The sequence below is a fragment of the Hemibagrus wyckioides genome, linkage group LG11, assembly GCF_019097595.1.
Source record: "Hemibagrus wyckioides isolate EC202008001 linkage group LG11, SWU_Hwy_1.0, whole genome shotgun sequence".
Classification (NCBI taxonomy): Eukaryota; Metazoa; Chordata; class Actinopteri; order Siluriformes; family Bagridae; genus Hemibagrus; species Hemibagrus wyckioides.
The window spans coordinates 26,947,980-26,970,118 of record NC_080720.1 but is presented as its reverse complement, the minus strand read 5'-3'; the positions used below and the strand labels follow the sequence as shown (position 1 = coordinate 26,970,118).

The following is a 22,139-nucleotide window of genomic DNA, read 5'->3' as shown; positions in this document are numbered from 1 at the left end:
GCTAGGGCCGATTTCTTTCTAGCCCAGACTGTAGGTGTAGTTGAGAAGGTATGAATTAAAACACCAGGTGAAATAAACATGAACAAGATGGATCATTATTCAATCAAATCCTTTTAAAATGTCTTTGGAGAAAACAGAAGGAAACAGACTAAGTCAGCATTGTCCAATCGACGTACAAATTACACAAAGAAACAAATAGCAGACGATTTTATGTGGCTTGAACACCAAAGGCAAGCTGAGTTTTCTGATTATCATGCTTGCGATTTGGATATTTTTTAAAACACACGACTTAAAAAAACAGCAATCACAAAATGGAACTCCCATTCAGTGTGTCAGCTCCTATCCTACAACTTTCAGCCCTAAAGCTTTTTATCATTTTAATGCTGAGCTGATCGTTGGACGTAGGTAGTACATATTTTTTGTAGCCGCCCTATTCAATAATGTCATCCAACACTCTGTTGTGTTCTGAGTCACGTCCTTTTGAACACAGAGAGGCGACACGGTGAAAATATAAACAACTTTATGAATAAAATTAAATACAGTAATGATGTTGGTGAGCTAGACACAATTCAAAATGGCTGACTAATATGCTCATTAAAAAGCATTCATTTTGAAGGTGTGAGAATAATGATGAAATGAGTAATTTACGGTATTTTGCTCCCAAAGTTAATCAATGCCTTTAAAGAGACAAGATAAATCTTTCCATCTCTTAAAAAAATATGTATCATGCACTTCCATATTAGAAGACATTACTACATTTTGACTATCAATGGGAAAATATTCTTTGAAGCGATATTTAAGTAAGAGAGCCATCATTCAGATCGCTGTCTATCATCCACCATCTGCATTCAGACACTTACATTTGTGCAACACATTTATTCCAGTGTTTATAAACTCAGATTTGGCCAGAAATATTTCTTAACGTACTGAAACCAAAACATTAACAAAACACAGGTACAAGAATGTTCAGTCAAAAGTATCACGGAAATCCGAAGGATTATTGCTTCAGCTTTCAAACACAAAACCAAAACAATGCCAATACAAGGTTAGAAGATTTCTTTTTTTTTCTTTTTCTTTTTTTAAATATGTGAAAAACAAACACAATTTTAATGCTCTAGACTCATATCCAGTTAAGAAGCCCATTCACGGTGAGTAAATACATCACACATTAATGTGCCCTGTCACACATCAAACAGAAAAAACACAATCCTTAACAAAACATCATACAAGTTAAGGCTTGTTCTTAGATTTGAGATCATATGTTTTTGGTTATGAATAAATATTGAACATGCAATAGAGTAATCACGAGCTCGAGGCAATTTGTTGGATACTGAAATGTCAGATGTGAATTCATTTCTCGGAAGTGATGTGTTGATATTAAATAATAATCTTTGTTCTTGTGTAATAGATGGAGAATGTCAGGAGCGTCGGGTAAATCAGGCATACAAGGAGTCACTGACTTCTTGAATTTCTTACCATAAATTGAAAAATAGAGACCATCAAGAACATTTGAATATTTATGCTGCGAGACGTCATAAACATAATATTAAACATTTGAGATGAACAGTGAATCGTTTAAAAGCTCTGGACTATGAGATTAATAATTCTCATGTTTCTCATGTTTCTGAATAATGTGTTTGTGATATGTGTCTTTATTTCATGCTCTGTGTGGAAAAAAATAAAAACATGCCAGATTGTGTTAAGCAATATTAGGTCAAAGTTCTATTTATATATAAATTGTTCCATATATAACATTATTGTCCAGTTTACAAAGGAGGTAAATAAAGTACTGAAAGCGAGTATGTGTTCATTTCAGACTTAACCCCGTGAATCTCTCCGAGTTCATTTTTCGCAGTTTGGGAGGCAGATGCCCATCCATTCGTCCTCCAATTCCAACCCCAACTCCTCCTATCCCTCCGGCCAGTCGCTGCAGCTTTGGTGGCAGGTCCGTCACTGATTGGCTGATAGGGTCAACTCCGCCCCCTATCAGACCTAGCTTGGAAGGCAGTTTGTCCTCTACTGGGCTGAGCAGCGAGCTGATTGGAGGAAGCCTGTCCTCGGCTACACCAGGGGCCGAGCTGATTCGCTGAAGTTTGACGGGCAGCTCACCCAGGTTGTACGTGATCTCAGAACTCATGCGCATCAGCTTGCGTGGCATGCCGTCCCTTCCTGTAAGCTTCTGCAGCTTAGCTGGAAGCTTGGTGCTGGCCAAAGGGGCGGCCATGTTAATTGAGGCGGTCTCTGTATCGCTATGAAGGGCTTCTAGTCCGTCCACGGTGCTGCTGCCTTCAGTCAGGCCTCCCGTGCTGTGGCAGAGTGAGGGGGCGGTGAGTGGTGAGGACAACAGCAAGCTTTCCTCCTGCTCCTTGACGCTGTGTGGAGGCGTGGGCACCTCGAACGTACCATGGAACTGCGAGTAGTCTACCTTGAAGAAGCCCTCCTCCAGAGAGATAACTGGGAAAAAGCGGTGACCCCAGAGGACTTCGTCCTCAGTGTATGATGTCCTTGCCTGGCAGGTCATGCCTAACACAAACCAACAAACATGCATATAAACAAAAGTAATTGCATGACACAAAGCTTAACCCCAGTAATGACAAGTTTAGACTTTTAACTGAAAGTCTGTCAGTGTGCAATTATAAATGTCAACACTTCTCAAGTACAAATATTCTCCCAGTAATTTAGGTGATTTATTTTTTAAACCAAAGCTTGCACATATAAACATGAACAAATAAACTGAAGAACACCCAGTACTGCCTGTCTCCACTCTTCTACAACTATATACCATGATAAATTATAAACTGTTGATCAGCATTTGCTCAAGAACATAGATTTTGTTGTGGCAGGGTGATAGTAATAGCAAAATGGCTTCACACAAAATCACTATCACACTCAACTTATGCTACAGACTAATATTTATTGAATTTTTATAGTAAACCCATTATAGCCAGATGAGCGCTGACAGCATCGTGTCATCCAGTGTATAGTCTAGCAGCTTGTTTTAGGCAGTTTCTATAAGCAGAGTTGCCCGGTTACAGCACATTTTCTGTGCAAGATCATCTCACGAACCACACAAAAGCCAAAAACGTTCAGGCACTGGAAAAGAGAGACACATTTTTCTTCTATTTCCCAGCTCTTCAGTGGGAAACAAGGTCACTGTGGTCCTCACACATTTCTGATGTATGGTCATGATCCACCCCTTAATTCCTTTTCCCAGCTCTCAATCTTTGCAATATACTGTATCGTACAATAGACTGGTTCAATACATCATAGACACGCTGTCTGAACTTGCAGTTTGCTTTGTTTGTGGAAATTAATTAGATTTAATTCAGATTTTTTGCTATAAAATAATATTTTTTGATAGCAACAGAATATTTTAAAACTAGCTCAATCCTGGTAACCAACCTGTAATTAACTGCATTGTCTGCTGCTCTTCCTCTACTGAAAACAATCACAGAGAGTAAGTATTTGGCAGCGTAACATATTTCCTAGCTTTTTGAACTTTCCATTTTGAATCACTAGGTTTAAAAAGACTTATATTATAATAAATGGTGCAATGAGCAAGCTGCCTCATGGCACAACATGTACAAATGTGACCAACTCAATGGAATGTCAGCTTCAATAGAGTATGTGACCATTAAAAATACTTGGTCACTCAAAACAGGATTTCAAGCTTTTAGCACATTTTAAAAGTCTTAAGAGTCTTGAATGAGCTATTTCTGAAGAGTAACATTTGTTGAATGGCTGATATACACTCACGCTTTATGAGTAAGATAACACCTGTACACCTGCCCATTCATTCGGATATCTAATCAGCCAGTTCTGTGGTTGCAGTGCAGTGCAAAACATCATGTAGATACAGGTCAAGAGATTCAGGTAATGTTCACAAATCAAACATTAGAATGAAGAAAATATCTGATATCAGTGACTTTGATTATGGCATGGTTGTTGGTGCCCAGTGGACTGGTTTGAGTATTTCAGATCTCCTGTGATTTTCACACACAATAGTCTTTAATGTTTACACAGAATGATGCAGAAAACCAAAAAACAATGAGTGAGCAACAGTTCTGTGGGTAGAAATGCCTTGTTCATAAGAGCCAAACTGGTTAGATAAAATATAATATAATATAATATAATATAATATAATATAATATAATATAATATAATATAATATAATATAATATAATATAATATAATATAATATAATATAATATAATATTATATAATATAATATAATATAATATCTAATGTAAGCACTCTTTACAACTGTGATGAACAGAAAAGCATCTCAGAACACAAATTCCACTCCTTTCAGCCAAGAACAAGAATCATGGGCACAGACTCATGGTAGCTGTATAGCTGAAGAAAAAGAAGAGGTTAATTTAAGGTGAGGTTGTCCAGGGGTTTGTCCAGTTTGGGTACATGCCACAAAATTGTCATTCACTCGATGTTTTTTTAGACCATTTTGAGCAAAATCCAGAGATTGTTTTGTGTCAAAATTCCATGGAGATCAGCAGAATCTGAAATACTCCACCCAGCCCATCTGGAGCCAACCATAATGGTCCAGTTAAAGTCAGTATTTTCTGACTTCAGAGTTTTTCCCCCATTTTTTTGCTTGATCTGAAGATTTTGACACGCATGATTTTATGCACTGATTTAATCCCATATAACTGGCTGATTAGATAGCTGCATGAATGAGCAGATGTACAGATGTTCCTCATGGTGAGTATATAGTAACGGTCTGTACTACTTGCCCCCAAAGAAATGCCGCCATTACACGCGATCCTGTGTCAGCCAGAGGAGGATGGGTTCTATTCTGAGTCTTGTTCCTCTCAAGGTTTTCTCTTTTTACTTGCCACTAATCGCCTCTGACTTAGTCATTAGAGATATAAATCTTCTGAACTCAGCTGAACTGCATAGAACATTTGTCAGTATTAATCTTCACTATGGTATTCGTTGTTGGTAAGAACAAATTGTACTGTTGTACACAAAAAGAAGCATGCACACACACACACACAAACACACAAATATATATGCATGCACATGGGAGTAGCATTTACTGTTGAGCAACACCCACGGGAACGTCTGTTCACAGACCATTTGGTTGCATGAAAACAAGAGCTTTGACAGAGGGAAATTCGTTAGATCTGTGGATCAACCACACAGCGTCACCTTAATTAGAGCACATAAAACAAAGACTATTAAAAGATTCTTCGCAGAAATCCAGAAACAGAACATTTCCGTATAAAAAATGAAACAACAACAACAACAAAAAAAACCCATAAAGGTGTTTCTTATCTAGTAGAAAATAACACTGAGATTGGGCAGAAGAGGTGCTGTATGCAAAAGTTATCTCTTTTCACCAAAGACCATGGGTGTAATTATATATTTAGAGCTGTGGTTTGATCCCTTCATCAGCATTTGCTTGTTCCTGTGGTCAAACAGACGATGTAGGCTCTATAGAGCACACATGAAGTTTCTCAGCCATTCAGACAGAGTCAGTGTTCGTACAAATCTAATGGGAGGGTATTAGGAGTCCCGCAGGGGAGTAAGAACTGCTGTTTAATAAATGACTCAGTGAAGTAAAACTGCACTGACAAATGAGTTTTCTAGACAACCAACACACCAACAACAAACATGCTCCCTCTCGCGCTGCCTCTCCTTCTGCTATTTTAATCGTGCGTGTCGTAGTGCATCGAAATAATAGAATGCCATGCTGTGTGATCAGCCAAATCACCATCTTCACCAACCAATCCTAATCAGGCGTATTATTACAATATTTCAGATAAAGCTAAGAGATTATCCCCCCATTTTCTCCTCAGTTTGGTCTTTCCAGTTCTCACTCATTAGCTAACATTTCTCATTACACAGCAACTATGGAGAGTGGGACAAACACATGCTTTCTCTGAGACACCCAAAACCAACATCCATGTCTTTTGCTGCTCATGCTGTGTCCCAGGGCAGAGTAACCCACTCGGAGGAACACAATACACTACATTGAACGAATGACTGGCTAGTGTCACTCTGACTGACAACTTAGAGAGAGTATGCCATTCCTCCCAGCCTAAGAGCACGGACAGTCTTGTTTGCTTGACTCCTGTTTGATAGCATCATTGGGATTTTCCTTGCAATCGCCCAACAATAGGACAGATGCTTTTCTGTCCATATTACTTGTGGACTGAGCTGTAGACAAAAGAGCCACTGATGGAACAGCATAGTGGAATTATATCCCATTTTTATAGCAAGTGCATGGTCAGAGTACTATTGCGACTGCCAGTTCACAGCACTGTGAGTATACTAGTAAAGTAATACAATGTGACCGAACATGAAGTAGACATGATCTAACCCAGAAGGTTTATAAATTAACTATGAACCTTAATGCTATTCCCCTGGAAACACTGGACAAAAACCCAGAGGTAAAATGGCAGCACTGTGGTAGCACGGTCTGTGAATTCTGCCCCTGAGGGTTCCTCACCAACATCACTTAAGCTCACAAAAAAACAGCTTTCTAACAAATTTTGTTTTCCCAAAATCTAAACAAAATATAAACCTAATTTAAACCACGATGAGGCAGAGCAGGCAGACATTGATAAGTGCCACATGTTTATGTTAAAGAATGAGTTCGTTGTTTATCTTAAAAGCTTCGTATCTAATTGCTTACTTGCATCAAGACACAACCCCTGCTTCTGTGATGTTTTTTGGACAACAGGATTTCAGTCCCAATGCAGTCCTAATGTCCTATACTGTATATGCAGCCCTATGTTAGACAGTAAGTGAACATTTTGTCCTCAAAGTTGATGTGTTAGAAGCAGGAAAAATGGACAAGTGTAAGGATTTGAGCAAGTTTGACAAGGGCCAAATTGTGATGGCTAGACGACTGGATCAGAGCATCTTCAAAACTGCAGCTCTTCTGGGGTGTTCCAGGACTGCAGTGGTCAGTATCTATCAAAAGTGGTCCAGTGGTGAACCGGTGACAGGGTCATGTGTGGCCAAGGCTCATTGATGCACGTGGGGAACGAAGGCTGGCCCGTGTGATCCGATCCAACAGACGAGCTACTGCTGCTCAAATTGCTGAAGAAGTTAATGCTGGTTCTGATAGAAAGGTGTCAGAATACACAGTGCATCACAGTTTGTTGTGTACGTAGCTGCAGACCAGTCAGGGTGCCCATACTGACCCCTGTGCACCGCTGAAAGTGCCAACAATGAGCACGTGAGCATCAGAACTGGACCACAGAGCAGTGGAAGAAGGTGGCCTGGTATGATGAATCACGTTTTCTTTTACATCACGTGGATGGCCGGGTGTGTGTGCGTCGCTTACCTGGGGAACACAAGGCACCAGGATGCACTATGGGAAGAAGGCAAGCTGGCGGAGGCAGTGTCATGCTTTTGGCAATGTTCTGCTGGGAAACCTTGGGTCCTGCCATCCATTTTGAATGTTACTTTGACACGTACCACCAACCTAAGCATTGTTGCAGACCATGTACGCCCTTTCATGGAAACAGTTTTCCCTGATGGTTGTGGCCTCTTTCAGCAGGATCATGCGCCGTGACACAAAGCAAAAATTGTTCAGAAATGGTTTGATGAGCACAACAATGAGTTTGAGTTGTTGACTTGGCCTCCAAATTCCCCAGATCTCAATCCAATCGAGCATCTGTAGGATGTGCTGGACAAACAAGACTAATCCATGGTGGCCACACCTCAAACTTAAAGGATCTGCTGCTAATATCTTGGTGTCAGATACCACAGCACACCTTCAGGGAGCTAGTGGAGTCCAATATTAGGCAGGTGGTCATAATTTTATGCCTGATCAGTATATATAATTCCAAATGTAGCCTTAAAGATCAACAGTACATAAAGATATATCTATAATTTTCACACAACGTAAATCATATGCTATGGCCTTCATAGTCACAAGATCTCGACCTACATGAACACCTGTAAATGATAACCTCATTACTTAAGGCAAAATCTTTTGAAAGTATAGTGCTCATCTGTTCAGTGCAATTCCAGAGATTTGTAAAATCTGCGCCAAGGCTTATTGGATCTGTTCTGGCAGTTTATTTTGACCCAACTACCTTACTAACACACTTGACCTTTTTTAAAGTACATGTTTATATAAGTGAACAAATATGAATATAACAAGATGCCTGCTCTTAATACACTGACATGGATCTGCTGGGAACATTTGTAGATGAAGAATCAACATGTATGTGAGCTGACATATGAGAAAGCACAAAAGTGAATAGGTGAGATGGATAACCTTAATACATCAGGCTCCAAACAGAGGAATCCATCTTAAGTAGAATGGAAGAATTTACTCAGTGTTGACAATCAGCACCGCACACCTAAGACAAGGGAATACTTACAGTAATGAAACGAAATCCAAAGTCAATTTGAGTGTACAATAGTAGTAAAAGAGACCTGGAGAGCACCTGGGCTTGTGTTAGAGGTTTGGGTGCATGTGAAGGGTTCTCTGATCTTATGGCAGTGTTTGAGGCAGTGAGTAGAAAGGGCTTTTGGATTGTTTGGGGATTGCTGGATGGGGCTCTGAGCTGCTTAAAGTGGCACTTAAAGCTATTTGGAGAGCAAGTCTTTCTACTGCACACACTGGAAATCAAGCTCAGGATGGAAACGAGAGGATCATCCGAGACCTTGCTGTCTGCTGCAGAGAACACACATCTCCAGGTTACATAAACTAGCTCAGACCATGATCTAACCATTAGACACACACGCACCCATCACCCAGTCTAGCCAAAACACAGTCTGTCTCTCACCCACACCGTATGAGAAAGTTTACTGTCCGTGCTTGCCCATTGTAATACCCCTATTTCTGAGTGTGAAATATTATTATTCAGCTCATGAAATATTAAACAGGCTTTCTGATGTTCACCGAGTGTGCGTGCGTGTGTGTGTGTGTGTGTGCATGGCAAGTGAGGTTCCAGCCTGATTTTCCTCTAACGGTGCTTACATAATCACCCCATATTCACCCATTACAATGAAATTTCATTACCGACGATTGTTTGAGAAGCGGTTGTGCATATTATATCGTGTTCAGATTAAAAACAAACAAACCAAAACATCATATCACTACACTCCTCCAGATGACAGTTACGAGGGCAATTTATATTTCCAACAGAGATAATGTGTTTCTATGGTGACCGTCATTAAGCGCGCTGTTCGCTTAGCGCAGAGGTGCTCTCGCTGACCTGTTTCTGTCATCTTTTTCTCGCTATGCTTCACCATCGCTCGCTTTTTTTTTTTCTCTCGCTTGCATTGTTTTGCTGCTGTGCTCATGTCACTCTTTTTTGCTCTCCCCTGATCCCTCTGCAGGTGGGCAGGCTCTTTTTGGATACTTTATGTCTCTTTTTAATAAGCTAGATCTACCTATCATCATTACCACCGTTACGATCATCATTATCTGAACTGATGTCTCATTTTGTGCGCCATTCTGTGATCTAAGTGGCTTTACTATAGTCTGTTTCTTTTCCATTATCTCTGTGTGTGTGTGTGTGTGTGTATAGAGACTTACATGGCACTAAACTAAGCTATTGGCTGTAATCGACCATCCAGCTGAACTCAGTTTTCCCAACGTACTCACTGACACAGGGGGCAAGACGTCAGGGGTTTGGAGTCGAGAAGTAGCCGTGTTCCTCCAATTTGCCACAGTCATGAGGGAGTGTAGCACAAAGCCAAATCGATTATCATTTAGCATTCAGTGTGCCATTTGTAACACCTCGTAACCTAAACATCCCTCTGCTGAATACATGAGTAGTAACAAAGAAGGGCAGCACATAGTATAGTACTGTACTTAGCTTAAACTTCCTCTCAAACAGAGTACGCTAATATAAGTCTCTCCATGATTTGTGCCATGTGCTCTTCTGAGTCAGGCAGTTTTCAAAATATTGGCTGTAATATAATAGGCATCAGCTCTGGAAGAGCCACAGAGGAGCTGCTTACAGTTTCAGAAAATGCACTGAAGTATGAGTGTCTGAGACTGGGGGCTGAAGGCAGGCATGAGTCCCAGTTTGTAGCCAATGAAAAACAAATTTCTTCTCTGTCTTTCAACCTAATTGCTATCCACCGTATCTGTAGCATGGACAAGAATTTCAATACATTTGGCGAAAGAATAGAAAGTTGCTGAGTTGCTGCCTGATTTCTGGGATATTCCTTTAACTCTTATATAGTGGTGACTCTCAAAGTGGCATCTGTTAAGATAAGATAAGATAGAACTTTATTAATCCCGAAGAAAAATTCGTTTGCAATATATACAAAAAAAGGTCCTAGAGAATTCAGACCATATTGCAAATGATAAGAATATTGCACGCAATATTGCACAAAGTATAATATTAATATACATATTGTAAATATTGTGAATTGGGATAGTGCACATAATAATACTGTCATAGTGTCAGCTCTACTCCCTACTGAAAGGGGAGGAGTTATAGAGTTTGAAAATTCTGTTGAGCATAACCTGGAGTTTTGTCGTTATTTTAGTTTGTTACAGCAGAAGAAATCACTACTCCCCATCATCAGTGCTAATATATACCGATCAGGCATAACATTATGACCACAAGTGAGTAAGACTGATTATCTCCTCATCATGGCACTTGTTAGTGGGTGGGATATATTAGGCAGCAAGTAAACATTTTGTCCTTAAAGTTGATGTGTTAGAAGCAGGAAAAGTGGACAAGTGTAAGGATTTGACAAGGGCCAAATTGTGATGGCTAGACGACCGGATCAGAGCGTCTCCAAAACTGCAGCTCTTGTGAGGTGTTCCCGGTCTGCGGTGGTCAGTATCTATCAAAAGTGGTCCAAGGAAGGAACGGTGATGAACCGGCGACAGGGTCATGGGTGGCCAAGGCTCACTGATGCATGTGGGGAGTGAAGGCTGGGCCATGTGATCCGATCCAACAGACAAGCTACTGTTGCTCAAATTTCTGAAGAAGTTGGTTCTGATAGAAAGGTGTCAGAATACACAGTGCATCACAGTTTGTTGCATATGGGGCTGCATTGCCGCAGACCAGTCAGGGCTCATGCTGACTGTGCACCGCTGAAAGCACCAACAATGGGCATGTGAGCAATGGAAGAACATGACCTGGTCTGATGAATTATGTTTTCTTTTACATCACATGGATGGCCGGGTGTGTGTGCTTCACTTACCAGGGGAACACCAAGATGCACTATGGGAAGAAGGCAAGCTGGCGGAGACAGTGTCATGCTTTTGGCAATGTTCTGCTGGGAAACCTTGGGTCCTGCCATCGATTTTGAATGTTACTTTGACACGTACCACCTACCTAAGCACTGTTGCAGACCAACATGGTAACGGTATTCCCTGGCTGTAGCCTCTTTCAGCAGGATAATGCGCTGTGCCACAAAGCAGAAATGGTTCAGAAAGGGTTTGATGAGCACAACAACGAGTTTGAGGTATTGACTTGGCTGCCAAATTCCCCAGATCTCAATCCAATCGAGCATCTGTAGGATATGCTGGACAAACAAGTCTGATCCATGGAGGCCCCACCTCGCAACTTACAGGACTTAAAGGATCTGCTGCTTGATGCATCTTGGTGCCAGATACCACAGCACACCTTCAGTGATCTAGTGGAGTCCATGCCTCAAGGGGTCAGGGTTGTTCTGGCAGCAAAAGGGGGACCATCACAATATTAGACAGGTGGTCATAATGTTATGCCTGATTGGTGTATACTTGTACAAATCATGCAGATAATACAGGTCAACAGCTTCAGGTGATATTCACATGAAACATCAGAACAAAGAATATGTGACCTCACTTTTCAGTTTGATAGTGGCATGGACGTTGGTGTGAGACAGGTTTGTCTGAGAAGCGTTTGATTTCCATGGATTTTCACATGCAACATTCTGTAAAGTTTACATAGGATGGTGTGAAAATTAAAAAAACATCTAGTGAGCAGCAGTTAAGTTCATACGTTTTTTACAACTTAAATAACCACTTTCCCACTGTTGAGCAGAAAAGCTGAGCAAAACCTGACGGGAAGACAGGATGGAACTTGATCTTGGTCTTCTGCTGTTGTAGTCCAGCCTCAAGGTTTGATTCATTGTGCATTCTGAGATACCTACAATGACTGTAAAGAGTGGTTATTTGAGTTACCATATCCTTCTTGTCAGCTCAAGCAGATCTGTCAATCTGTCTAATGACTTCAACAGCAAGGCTATCAGAACTGCCACAGCATTCTGTTTGAACAGAGAGCATTGTGTGTGAAAATCCCAGAAATTTCTAAAACACCCAAACCAGCCTTTCTGGCACCAACAACCGTGCCACAATTAGTCGCTGCGATTACAGACCACATTTTGATGTTTAATCCGAACATTAAACAAAGCTCAAGATCTGCATTATTTTACAAATAGTGCTGCAGTCACATGACCAGCTGAAAGAATAACTGCATGGATGTTCCTAATAAAGTGGCCAGCATATATTGTTATTTATTTGCAGCGTTTCTTTGACATGGTCACGTCAGCTGAAAAGGATTTCATCCAAAACTCGAAAACAAGTCTATATATAACGTCAACAGAACCTATTCTATTAGTGGAAATTTCAGGCTCTAGGTTCTATGGCTCCAATAAATAACCAAAATATTATTATATACATTTAAATAATGTGACTAATATTTGAAAAACTTTATTCAGGTTAATAAAGTAAATCTGTATTGTGGGGCGTGGCTTTAAAACACTGATTTAGAATATGATCTGGCTTCTGATTGGTCAGAAGGCGTAGACTAATTTTCTATAATAGCAGCTGTGACAAGCGAAATACGGGTTTCTATTTATTGCAGTTGTTCGAAAATGTCATTGTTTCTTTTGCAACATCTAATTCACAGGGACTTTTATGGCTGATGCTACACATAAAGCCAAACAATAAAGAATTTTGTAGTTACTTGAACAAAAACATATATTATTGTCAGTTTGCAATGGTAAAATGGAAAATATTGTGTGTGTGTATATATATATACACAGAGGAAAACGGCAGGGTCAGTCAAATGTAGTCAAAAGCTGTTCCTTTATGTTTTTTTCTGAAAGGATGAAATCTTTAGGGCATACTGACACATTGCACTTGTGGTTTCTCAGTATCATGACAAGATGTTTGTTATTCACTTCAAGAAAGAGGAGGCTGGTCAGGGAACGATTGTTTATACCTGCTACAATGTAAGCGATGGGAGGAACCAAATAATTTCATGGAGATTAAATACATCTAGTGATTGATATGAAGAAATAATTATTTTGAATATAAAATAATAAAAATGTGTACATTTCTGCAGATATGTGGAACAACTCAATGTAGTTTCATGTAAAATCACAAATCACAAAAATTTATTTGTTAATTAATTTTTAATAACGCCATGCTCTATCATGTTTTATCATGCTTATATTAGATATTTTTAAAAAAATATATTTTTGCATTTTTATATTTACATATGCACATAGACATTTAAAAACTGGTCCTAACCAATGTCATATCTGAATTATTATTATTATTATTATTATTATTATTAATATTATTGTTATTATGATTATTATTATTATTATTATTATTATTATTATTATTATTATTATTATTATTATTATTATTATTTAATTCCTCCTCTTTTCAATTACGAATCTATACCATGACAGTGAAAACTGATACTGAGCTTGTCAATTATTAAAACGCTAATTTGGTTAACTTGTACCATCCTTAGTTTATGTGTTTATGTAATACACACGTAGGAAAAAAAAAACAGATCAGTGTTCCTCTCACATACTTCTCTGTACCTCAAACAGGCTGTGCGACTTTACTGTACTGAGCCCACTTAAGGAGGAGGAGATTTAGTTGCTATGGAAACTGATTCACAATGGGGAGAACAGTGTGCTGACTAACTGTACATAATTCTGTTTTTACCCACAAATCCGCTCACTTTCTGTGGGTGGAATATTCAGACTGCTCGCTGCTGTGCATTCACTGTTCATGTGGAAGACCTATCAGTGTAACACTACTGTACACTGTGTGGAGACTGTGTGAAACATTGAGACACATTGTGTGTGCGGGTTTTTGTTGGTGCGTGGGTGTTTATTGGTCTTGGTATGGCTCCGCGTGCTTTGTGTATATATATATGTTTTTTCATGCAGCTCTATTTCCAAGCTGGTGTACTTGCATGACTTGGTACATTCGAAGCCTGAGGCACTAAAGGTACAGGTGAACTTACCTATGATTGACAGGTTTGCAGATCTTATTCCGTGTTAGACCACTGAGATGCAGCGTGCTAAATAAAGATTCCCTTTATGTTTCACACGTCTTACATAACAAGGCTGTTGCTCTCTCTCTCCCTTTTGCTTTCTCCCGCTCTTTTTTTAGTGTTCTGTTCGACACTAACAACATTCTCGACTCCTTTGCATCACGAAAGAGTCAGTCTAGTACTTCAGCGATTAGCCACCTACACCCACTAACAACAGTGTACATACACTCAAAACCCCCCAACAAAAAAAAACAACAACACAGTTTTCTTCTTTTCCCTTCTTTTCTTTCTTTCTTTCTTTTCATTTTTTTTTTAACAAGAACAAAAATAACCTTGTGGCTAACTCTACATTCTCTCTGCAGAAGAATCCCTGAAGAGACATGCTTGAAAAGCGTTGGAAGACTCAAAAATGTTTGGAACAGTATGTGTGTGTGTGGATGTTCATGTCTATATTCATGTGTGCATGTATATTGCTTTACCATTACCTGGTAACAAGGCTGTATCCATGTCTTAGGCATAGGGGTGGGGGTGGGGGATATGGGGGGTGGTTTGGGCGTTTGGTGGGGGTTTGTTTGGATCACAAATGTTCTGGATCTTTTTGGTTTAAGTCTGAGGTTGATAACTCTTCCACTTTGAGTTTTATTTATCATTTCCTCAGACAAGTGAATTTACTGAAATGCAACCAGGAAAGCCAGGTAACCAAGTTCATTCAGTTCTTTCTAATTATGCACATTTTCATTCTTAATCTTATGCCTGTCATACTGAAAATTGCTCTGTTAATGTTTCTTGTCTCGTCAAATGAACAGATATGTGTTACATTATATGAACGGTGTAAATGTTTGCATCCCTGGCTATTACAGTCCATCGTTTAAAGTTTCTATCATAAAACCTCAGAATCTTTCACGGTTAAACCTGAAGCGTGTAAAGTGCGGCTTTCTTTAAACATTAAAGCCTGCCTTCTTTGACTCGATTAGCCATCTCAAACGTTTTGACACAGATGAGCGCTGCCAGACTGCTGAGGCACTAAAAATGTAACTGTTTTCGTTTTTTAGTTTACTTTTTATCCTAACAACACACAGAGCTGTGCATGATGTGCAGAAGAGCAGAACCAAAACTATTAAATATTGTGGGAGACAAACTGGCAAATTGTTTGTTAACATTATGATCGGATGTATTATTTGGCACTCTTTTGCAAAGGTTAGCCTTTGTCTTTTAGAAGTATGTATCATTGATATATAAAGTGCTTTGTAGCACACTTTGCAGCAATTCTGACTATTAGCACCGCTGGCGCTGTTGGTTTATACTTTATTATTTTGGCTTTATTTTTTGATCACTGATGAAAAGTATGTTCAGTTGACAAAGAGACAGATGACCATTCATTTTCTGTGTATCTGCATGACAAAGAGCAACAGCAGCAAGTGACAAAGCAAACTCAGAGTTTCTTATGACATTTCTTCAGTTCCTGAAACTACTAGGCAGTTAGTGCCTATTTACTCTTTAAAATGGATTAAAAACTTGATATCAATTGGGTAAAATGCCTTGCGATGAAAAATAAAGCCGGGAGGGAATTAGCAGAGATCCTCTGTGCTTCTGGTGAGTGAATGCAGCTTGTACATTTAGCGTGCTTTGCTAATCAGAAGCCTAGCATGTAAACCAATTTTCTCACTCATTAGTGCATTATATAATTTGTTTTTACAGTTAGCTTGTTCTATATAGCTTCTACCATTTCTGCACTAAAACAAAATATTGAACAGTGTAGTTGACATCAGTATTGCTTCCTACATAAGCATAATCACCAAAATTAACATTCCAGACCCTAATCAACAAAATGAATGTAAAATGTTCAATTAAACCAGAACAAAACAGCCAATAGTCAAAAGTGTGTTTTTGCATGTGTATTGGGAAGTGAGTCTTACCTGTTGTCTCCACAATGCCTTCCAGGATCACCACAATCTCAAACTGCTCCGTCTGCATGGACCGCAGAGAAAGGTCATAGAACGGGCTCTTCGAGTCAATTACATGGCAGATGGTGAGAGGCGACACAAGAAAGAGCTGATCGGCTCCTGTACTGAAGCCAACGTCCAGCTCCAGCTGGTCCAGAGGCAGGAATTCACCCTCAGGAGTCTGCCGAGACTACAGACAGAGAAAATCTTAGGGAAAGCACTCTTAATTTTCGAAAAACGGCATCTCAAAAGTTACACCAGACTTCATCACTGATGCATGGCTAAAATCATGACTTACACTTTCATCTAGGCTTCATTCAAAACATATTCTTTATACTGCAATAAAATCCAAACCCAACTATCAGGCTACAGAGAAAAATATCTAAGTGACAACCAGAGACATAAACCAACAGAGTAACAGGATGGGTCAGAGGATCATAATTACTTGACCATTCTGCTTGGCTATAAATTGAATTTCACACCAATTTATTTCCATACTATTTACTCTAATGCATTGCTCTAATTCTTAATCTTGGTCCTGCATATTTGGTGTGCTCTATAACACCCAATTAAACTCAGTTATGGCATTTCAGGGGAGAGAAACAGAGAAAAACTACTCCGGGGTAAAGTGTATGTTCAAATGGCACAGCAAAATCTCCAGTGTTGAATTGACATTTGAAATTAATTTATGTTTTTAAATTTTACAATATCTATAATCAAACGAAACTAAACTAAACTAAAGAATTAAAGAGGTAGAGCAGTGTTCTGACAATACTTACTATGCTATCTGTGATAATATGTCTTATGCATATAGAAGTCATAAATATTTCAGGATTCATGAGAAGTTTATCTTACTTCATAAGAAAGATTCCCACCAATTAAACCAATTTTTTAGTCTCAGGAGGAGCCAGAGAACCAAGAGAAAACACACAAGAACATGAGGAGAACATCTGAAAGTCTGTACACCTAGTTTAAGATTGAACAAGGGACCCTGGATCTGGAAGGTGGCAATGCTACCTGCTGTGCCACCATGCTGCCTACTGTGCCGCCCACATGACTAATACATAACACCACAAGCATGTTTGCCAATATAGAAAGACACACATTTTTAAGATTTTTAAATGATTAAGAACTTCTCTAGCACTCTGCATTGTGGTCCACACACTATCCACATATGTAGCTTCACAACAAATCTAGCACTGTGATCTAACAATAACATTCAAATCACATGACAGTCTCAATAACTTGATGTACTGTAAATCACCATGCATTGTCTTACTAGAATATTCAGTCACTAGGTATGGAATGAGTCCAATATAAGCATCACTGTCCACTTTTGTCAAAAACCTGACATTATGGGCTCCCTATGATGCCTCCCTAGACCCTAATCCCACAATGCTCTTCACTTGCATGTCTTCTTAAAGTCCTTCCCTAGCATCCTTCACACATAGCCCTTATATGTTGATTTGGTAGAGGTTGAGATCTGATCTCCATACCCGTTAATCTCTGATTTAACCTTAGTAGCAGTTCAGACTTGCTCTCAGACAAAAATGCTGTCCTTTCTCTTTCTCCCAGGATTTGTTTTTGCCTGCAGCCACCTCTGTTTGTGAACAGCCTTCCTCTGCCGACACAACAGTTTCCCATGATTTTTTCTCAGCTTATTCTTGTTTTTTTGAACCCATTATGTCACTTCTGCTCAGCACCTAATCACAAATCAGTCATCGTTTATTTATACCCTAACAGCTTGTACTTTCAGACCTCAGGTTGTAGACCTCATGTTTTATAATGAGAACACCCTCACTCAGTGATCACAACAATTATTTTTTTTGCCTTTTGAGCACAGACTGTATGCAACCTATACAAAGATTCTGGCACACTAATAACCTACTCACCCCACTCAGATAAAGTAGTCTCATTTATTTTAGCTTTTCTCCTTTAAGTGAACAGAAGGAATAGAATTACTCTTACTTTATTGTGCCCCCTGGACCTGCCTGATTCATCATGATACTTCTGCTCAGAGCTTCTGCACTTGTGAATCACTCTCTGCTTCTGTACATGGTCCCACATGAATACCCTAAAGATTCCACTGTAGATCTCACCCTTTATTTAGATACTGTACTGTATATATGCAACCTAACAGCTGCTGCCATAATCATAAAAACTGTGATGCTCATACTGAACATCTTTTCTTCTCTCTTACTGCTGTTGGGCTGCACAGAATACAATTCTATACGGAAGTGTAATGACTTTTAATTGACAATCCAGTCACACACAGATGTGGATGGGTTCCCTTTTGAGTCTAGTTCCTGTCAAGATTTCTTCTGCATGTTATCTCAGAGAATTTTTCCTTGCATTAGGTTTGCTTATCATGGATCTAAACATAAATCTGCAAATTCTACAAAGCTGCATTGTGTCCGTGTTTACTGTTACTGAATCAAATGAATCTATTTAAATATGCCAAAAACAGATGTCAGAATAAATGGATAAATGTTAGACTAAGACTAACTGTTAGACTACTGCATCTGTTCCTGTGCGTAAAGAAGCAGCGATACATAACACTTGTGTTTATGAATACAGGTCTCACAGGTTCATCAGGTAGACTTAACGCGGTAGAGGAGTGCTCTAAAAGTAAACATGCTCACTTTTAGAAGTTTGCATCGGATTTGCGCGGACACCATGTGGCTGTTCCTCAGGTTGCCCACCCGGAACATGAGCGTCAGCTTGCCGTCGCGCATCGAGATGGCCGCGTGTTCGCTGAACATCAGCGTCTCGGCGCGCTTCTTCGGCTGCGACATCTTGATGAACATGCAGCCGATAAGGAAGGCGTCGACGATGGAGCCCAGGATAGACTGGAAAAGGAAGAGGATGATGCCCTCTGGGCACTTGTCCGTGATGTAGCGGTAGCCGTAGCCGATGGTGGCCTCGGTCTCGATAAAGAAGAGGAAGGCGGACGGAAAGTTGTGCACATTGGCCACGCACGGCGTGTACTTGTCGTCCCGCGCGCGCTCCAGGTCACCGCGCACGAAGGCGATCAGCCACCACATGGAGGCCATGAAGAGCCACGCTACCGTGTACGTGAGTACGAAGATGAACAGGTTCCAACGCCACTTGAGGTCCACCAGCGTGGTGAAGAGGTCCGACAGGTAGCGGCTCGTCTCGCCGCCCAGGTTGCCGTGCTGCACGTTGCAGCGGCCGTTCTTGTCCACGAAACGCTGGCGCTTCTTCTTCTTCTCCTGCTTAAAAGCGCCGCCGCTCGAGGACGTCGTCGCTACCTGAAAATCATCCCCGAATTTCTTCCGCAACGCTGACATTGTGTTGCCGATGAAGTTAGGGCAGGTCCGGCTGAGCGTTGTCGCTTCTCTCCCTGAGCACAGTCTCCGATCTCGGGTTTATTCAGAGCTCTCCCGCAGACGCCTCTCTTTCCCTCATGTCTAACGCCGACACTAAAAAAAAGTTGCGAATGAAAGAGATTTTTAGAAAGGTGCTTGAGAGAAGTGTGGGTGTTGGAAGTGATGGAAATCCGAGCGCCTCAGCTCTCTCCTCTGCGCCACAGGAGTTTCCCTCCGTTGTGTCTCTGTCATGGGACGGGCAGATGCATTTCAGATCTGGTTTAGTCTTTCAGCTGGAAATCTCCAAACCTAGTTATGATAACAGCTTGAAACACACACACACACACACACACACACACACACAGACACACACACACACGAAGAAAATGCGCTCTCGGATCAGTTAAGCGCCGCAGGCGCATCAGTATCCAGACCTGCTTTCTCGGGTGATGCCAAAAAATCTCGTGAAAAGACTCCTGGATCTGAACCTTTAGAAACCTTTAGAAACGCCAGCTCCAACTTTCCCTCAATAAAGCGCCGACAGTCATCCACATCCTCTGCTCCACCGCGTTCTCCCTACTGTCAAGTACCGCGAAGGGCCATTCAGGAACGAATCGGTTCTTTCTGAATGACTCTTGAGAAGCGAGTCGGTTGAATCGATTCCTAAACACGATTCCCGAATGGTGAGTTTTAGAAGTTGTGCTTGACGTGTGGTTTTTTACAGACAATTGAAAGTAAATTTGAAATGCATGGTAATATTCTCTGGTCTCTTTAGGACACCTCTTGATTTATTTAAAATGCAGAATGATTTTCCCCCATTACCAAACAGAGGCACTGAGTTTCAGTTACCCACTGGGATTCCCTTGCTTCCATGAGCTACCTGTAATGAAACAATTTGTTTGCCATTAAAACCATATGGTGGACATAACAGGACAAATGACAATTTGAATCCATGACTGCTAGTGGGCATTTCTGAGCCCATTGATCTGAGCAGTGAATCAAACGACTCAAAACACACCTAAATCGATTCATTGAAGCGGGTTTGTTCATTAGAGTCGAATCCGTAGAGTGAGTCGTAATGCTCGCTGTTAAACACTTAACGGATCCTGCGCATTGCGCGCCTCCCGTTCTCCAACTCCCTCCACTGCGCAGTTTCAGTACATGAAAGAAACTTCTGCGAACGAAAAGATGGAGGGAGGAAAAAGGTGTATGTTCTCTATGATGTTATACTTTCCCGTTTTAACTTAGAAAAATGTTTATTATTATTATTATTATTATTATTATTATTATTATTATTATTATTGTTGTTGTTGTTGTTGTTGTTGTTGTTCTTCTTCTTCTTCTTCTTCTTCTTCTTCTTGTTCTTCTTCTTCTTTATAATAATAATATTAATAACAATAGTATTATTATTGTTGTTATTTTTTGTAGCAGTAGTAGTAAATTTCGGTAAAATCTCTGCCACTTAACTATTTGTTCCAAGTAGTCTTTGAGTTGAATTAATTTGTAAACAATCATTGTTATATCTGCATGAACATTTTTGATGCTTTCAAAAGAGAAAAATGAATTATCTAAAATCCATTTCTAATAATTAGAATGACAAGAACTTTTATTTTAAACCTATCTATAAATAACACATCTAAATCACAGAGAAAATTTCAAAGAAGTTTCAATCACCCTGCTCTTAGTTGATGGCAACAAATGAGATTCAGTCGCACCGAAATAACAAATGCATCTGATATATGAACATAATGTAATTATCCCATTTGTGTCTGAATGAATTGAAGAAGCAGAGCTGAGTACATTTGTCAATTTGCAAATGCCATTTGTGACGCAGTGTCTAATGACGTTTGCTTATAATTCCTGTATGTGCTCTGTGTGTGTGTGTGTGTGTGTATGTGTGTGTTCACCTCTGAATCTGTCTCTTCATTGTGAGAGAGCAAAAAGATAAGCCCAACCATTAGTGTGTTATTTTAGAGGCATTTAAATGGCCTGCATTCTATAAAGGGCCGATTGTGCAGCACTGTAGGTGTGTGTGCTATCCACCGTGATGAACTGTTCTGGACTTAGCTTAGATATCACCATTGTCTTTCGTCACACATCATCCACCACTGCTGTTTTACCCACCCACTTCAATGCTGCTCACTGACCCAGCCATTCTTTTATACTATCACTGACCTTATATGTCAAACCAAATCACGTTGTTCACAGTTCTGTGATAAAACCCTACATACAACGTACAAAGACATCCTGTACAACTTTGTGGCAACAGTTTGGAGAAGGTCCACGTATGGTTATGATGACCAGATGTCCACCTACTTTTCAGCCATGTAGTGTTCATTTAATAATGAACACCTTTGTTCAGGCTAGAAATATTTTTTATACCACCTAAAATGGAGCTGCTTGTAGCATTTTAGTACTGACATTTGGATTGAGAAAAACAAGGATATCTGAAACTGCAGATCTCTATCCTTTGACATGGCTTTCAAGATCCAGCTCCTGGATGATTGTTTTTTTTGGATCATTTTCCAAAACAATTTATTACAGTTAATATAATTTCTGCTGGAGATGTTTTTACAATTGAACATAGCTTCATATGAGATATACTGCACTTCTGCATACAAGAATAA

The 22,139-nt window shown here is 39.9% G+C and overlaps 1 protein-coding gene across 1 annotated transcript; it reads right to left on the bottom strand.

The window, feature by feature from the left end:
• Positions 1-401: 401 nt before the first annotated feature.
• On the bottom strand, positions 402-20,348 carry kcnj3b (potassium inwardly rectifying channel subfamily J member 3b). The gene is made up of 3 exons (XM_058403937.1): positions 18,826-20,348; positions 16,157-16,373; positions 402-2,523 (listed from the first exon to the last, which is right to left on the bottom strand). Exons 1-3 carry the CDS (start codon positions 19,492-19,494, stop codon positions 1,808-1,810), a joined length of 1,602 nt encoding a protein of 533 aa, XP_058259920.1. The 5' UTR covers positions 19,495-20,348; the 3' UTR covers positions 402-1,807.
• Between the last annotated feature and the right edge of the window lie 1,791 nt (positions 20,349-22,139).

What these genes read in the sequence shown, in the direction of transcription:
- kcnj3b (XM_058403937.1), bottom strand. Translation starts at nt 19,494, where the DNA reads ATGTCAGCGTTGCGGAAGAAATTCGGGGATGATTTTCAGGTAGCGACG. An exon ending in TCCGATGCAAACTTCTAAAA is followed by an intron (nt 16,374 to 18,825) that starts GTGAGCATGTTT and finishes CTCTGTCTGTAG; the next exon opens with TCTCGGCAGACTCCTGAGGG. An exon ending in AGGCATTGTGGAGACAACAG is followed by an intron (nt 2,524 to 16,156) that starts GTAAGACTCACT and finishes GGTTTGTGTTAG; the next exon opens with GCATGACCTGCCAGGCAAGG.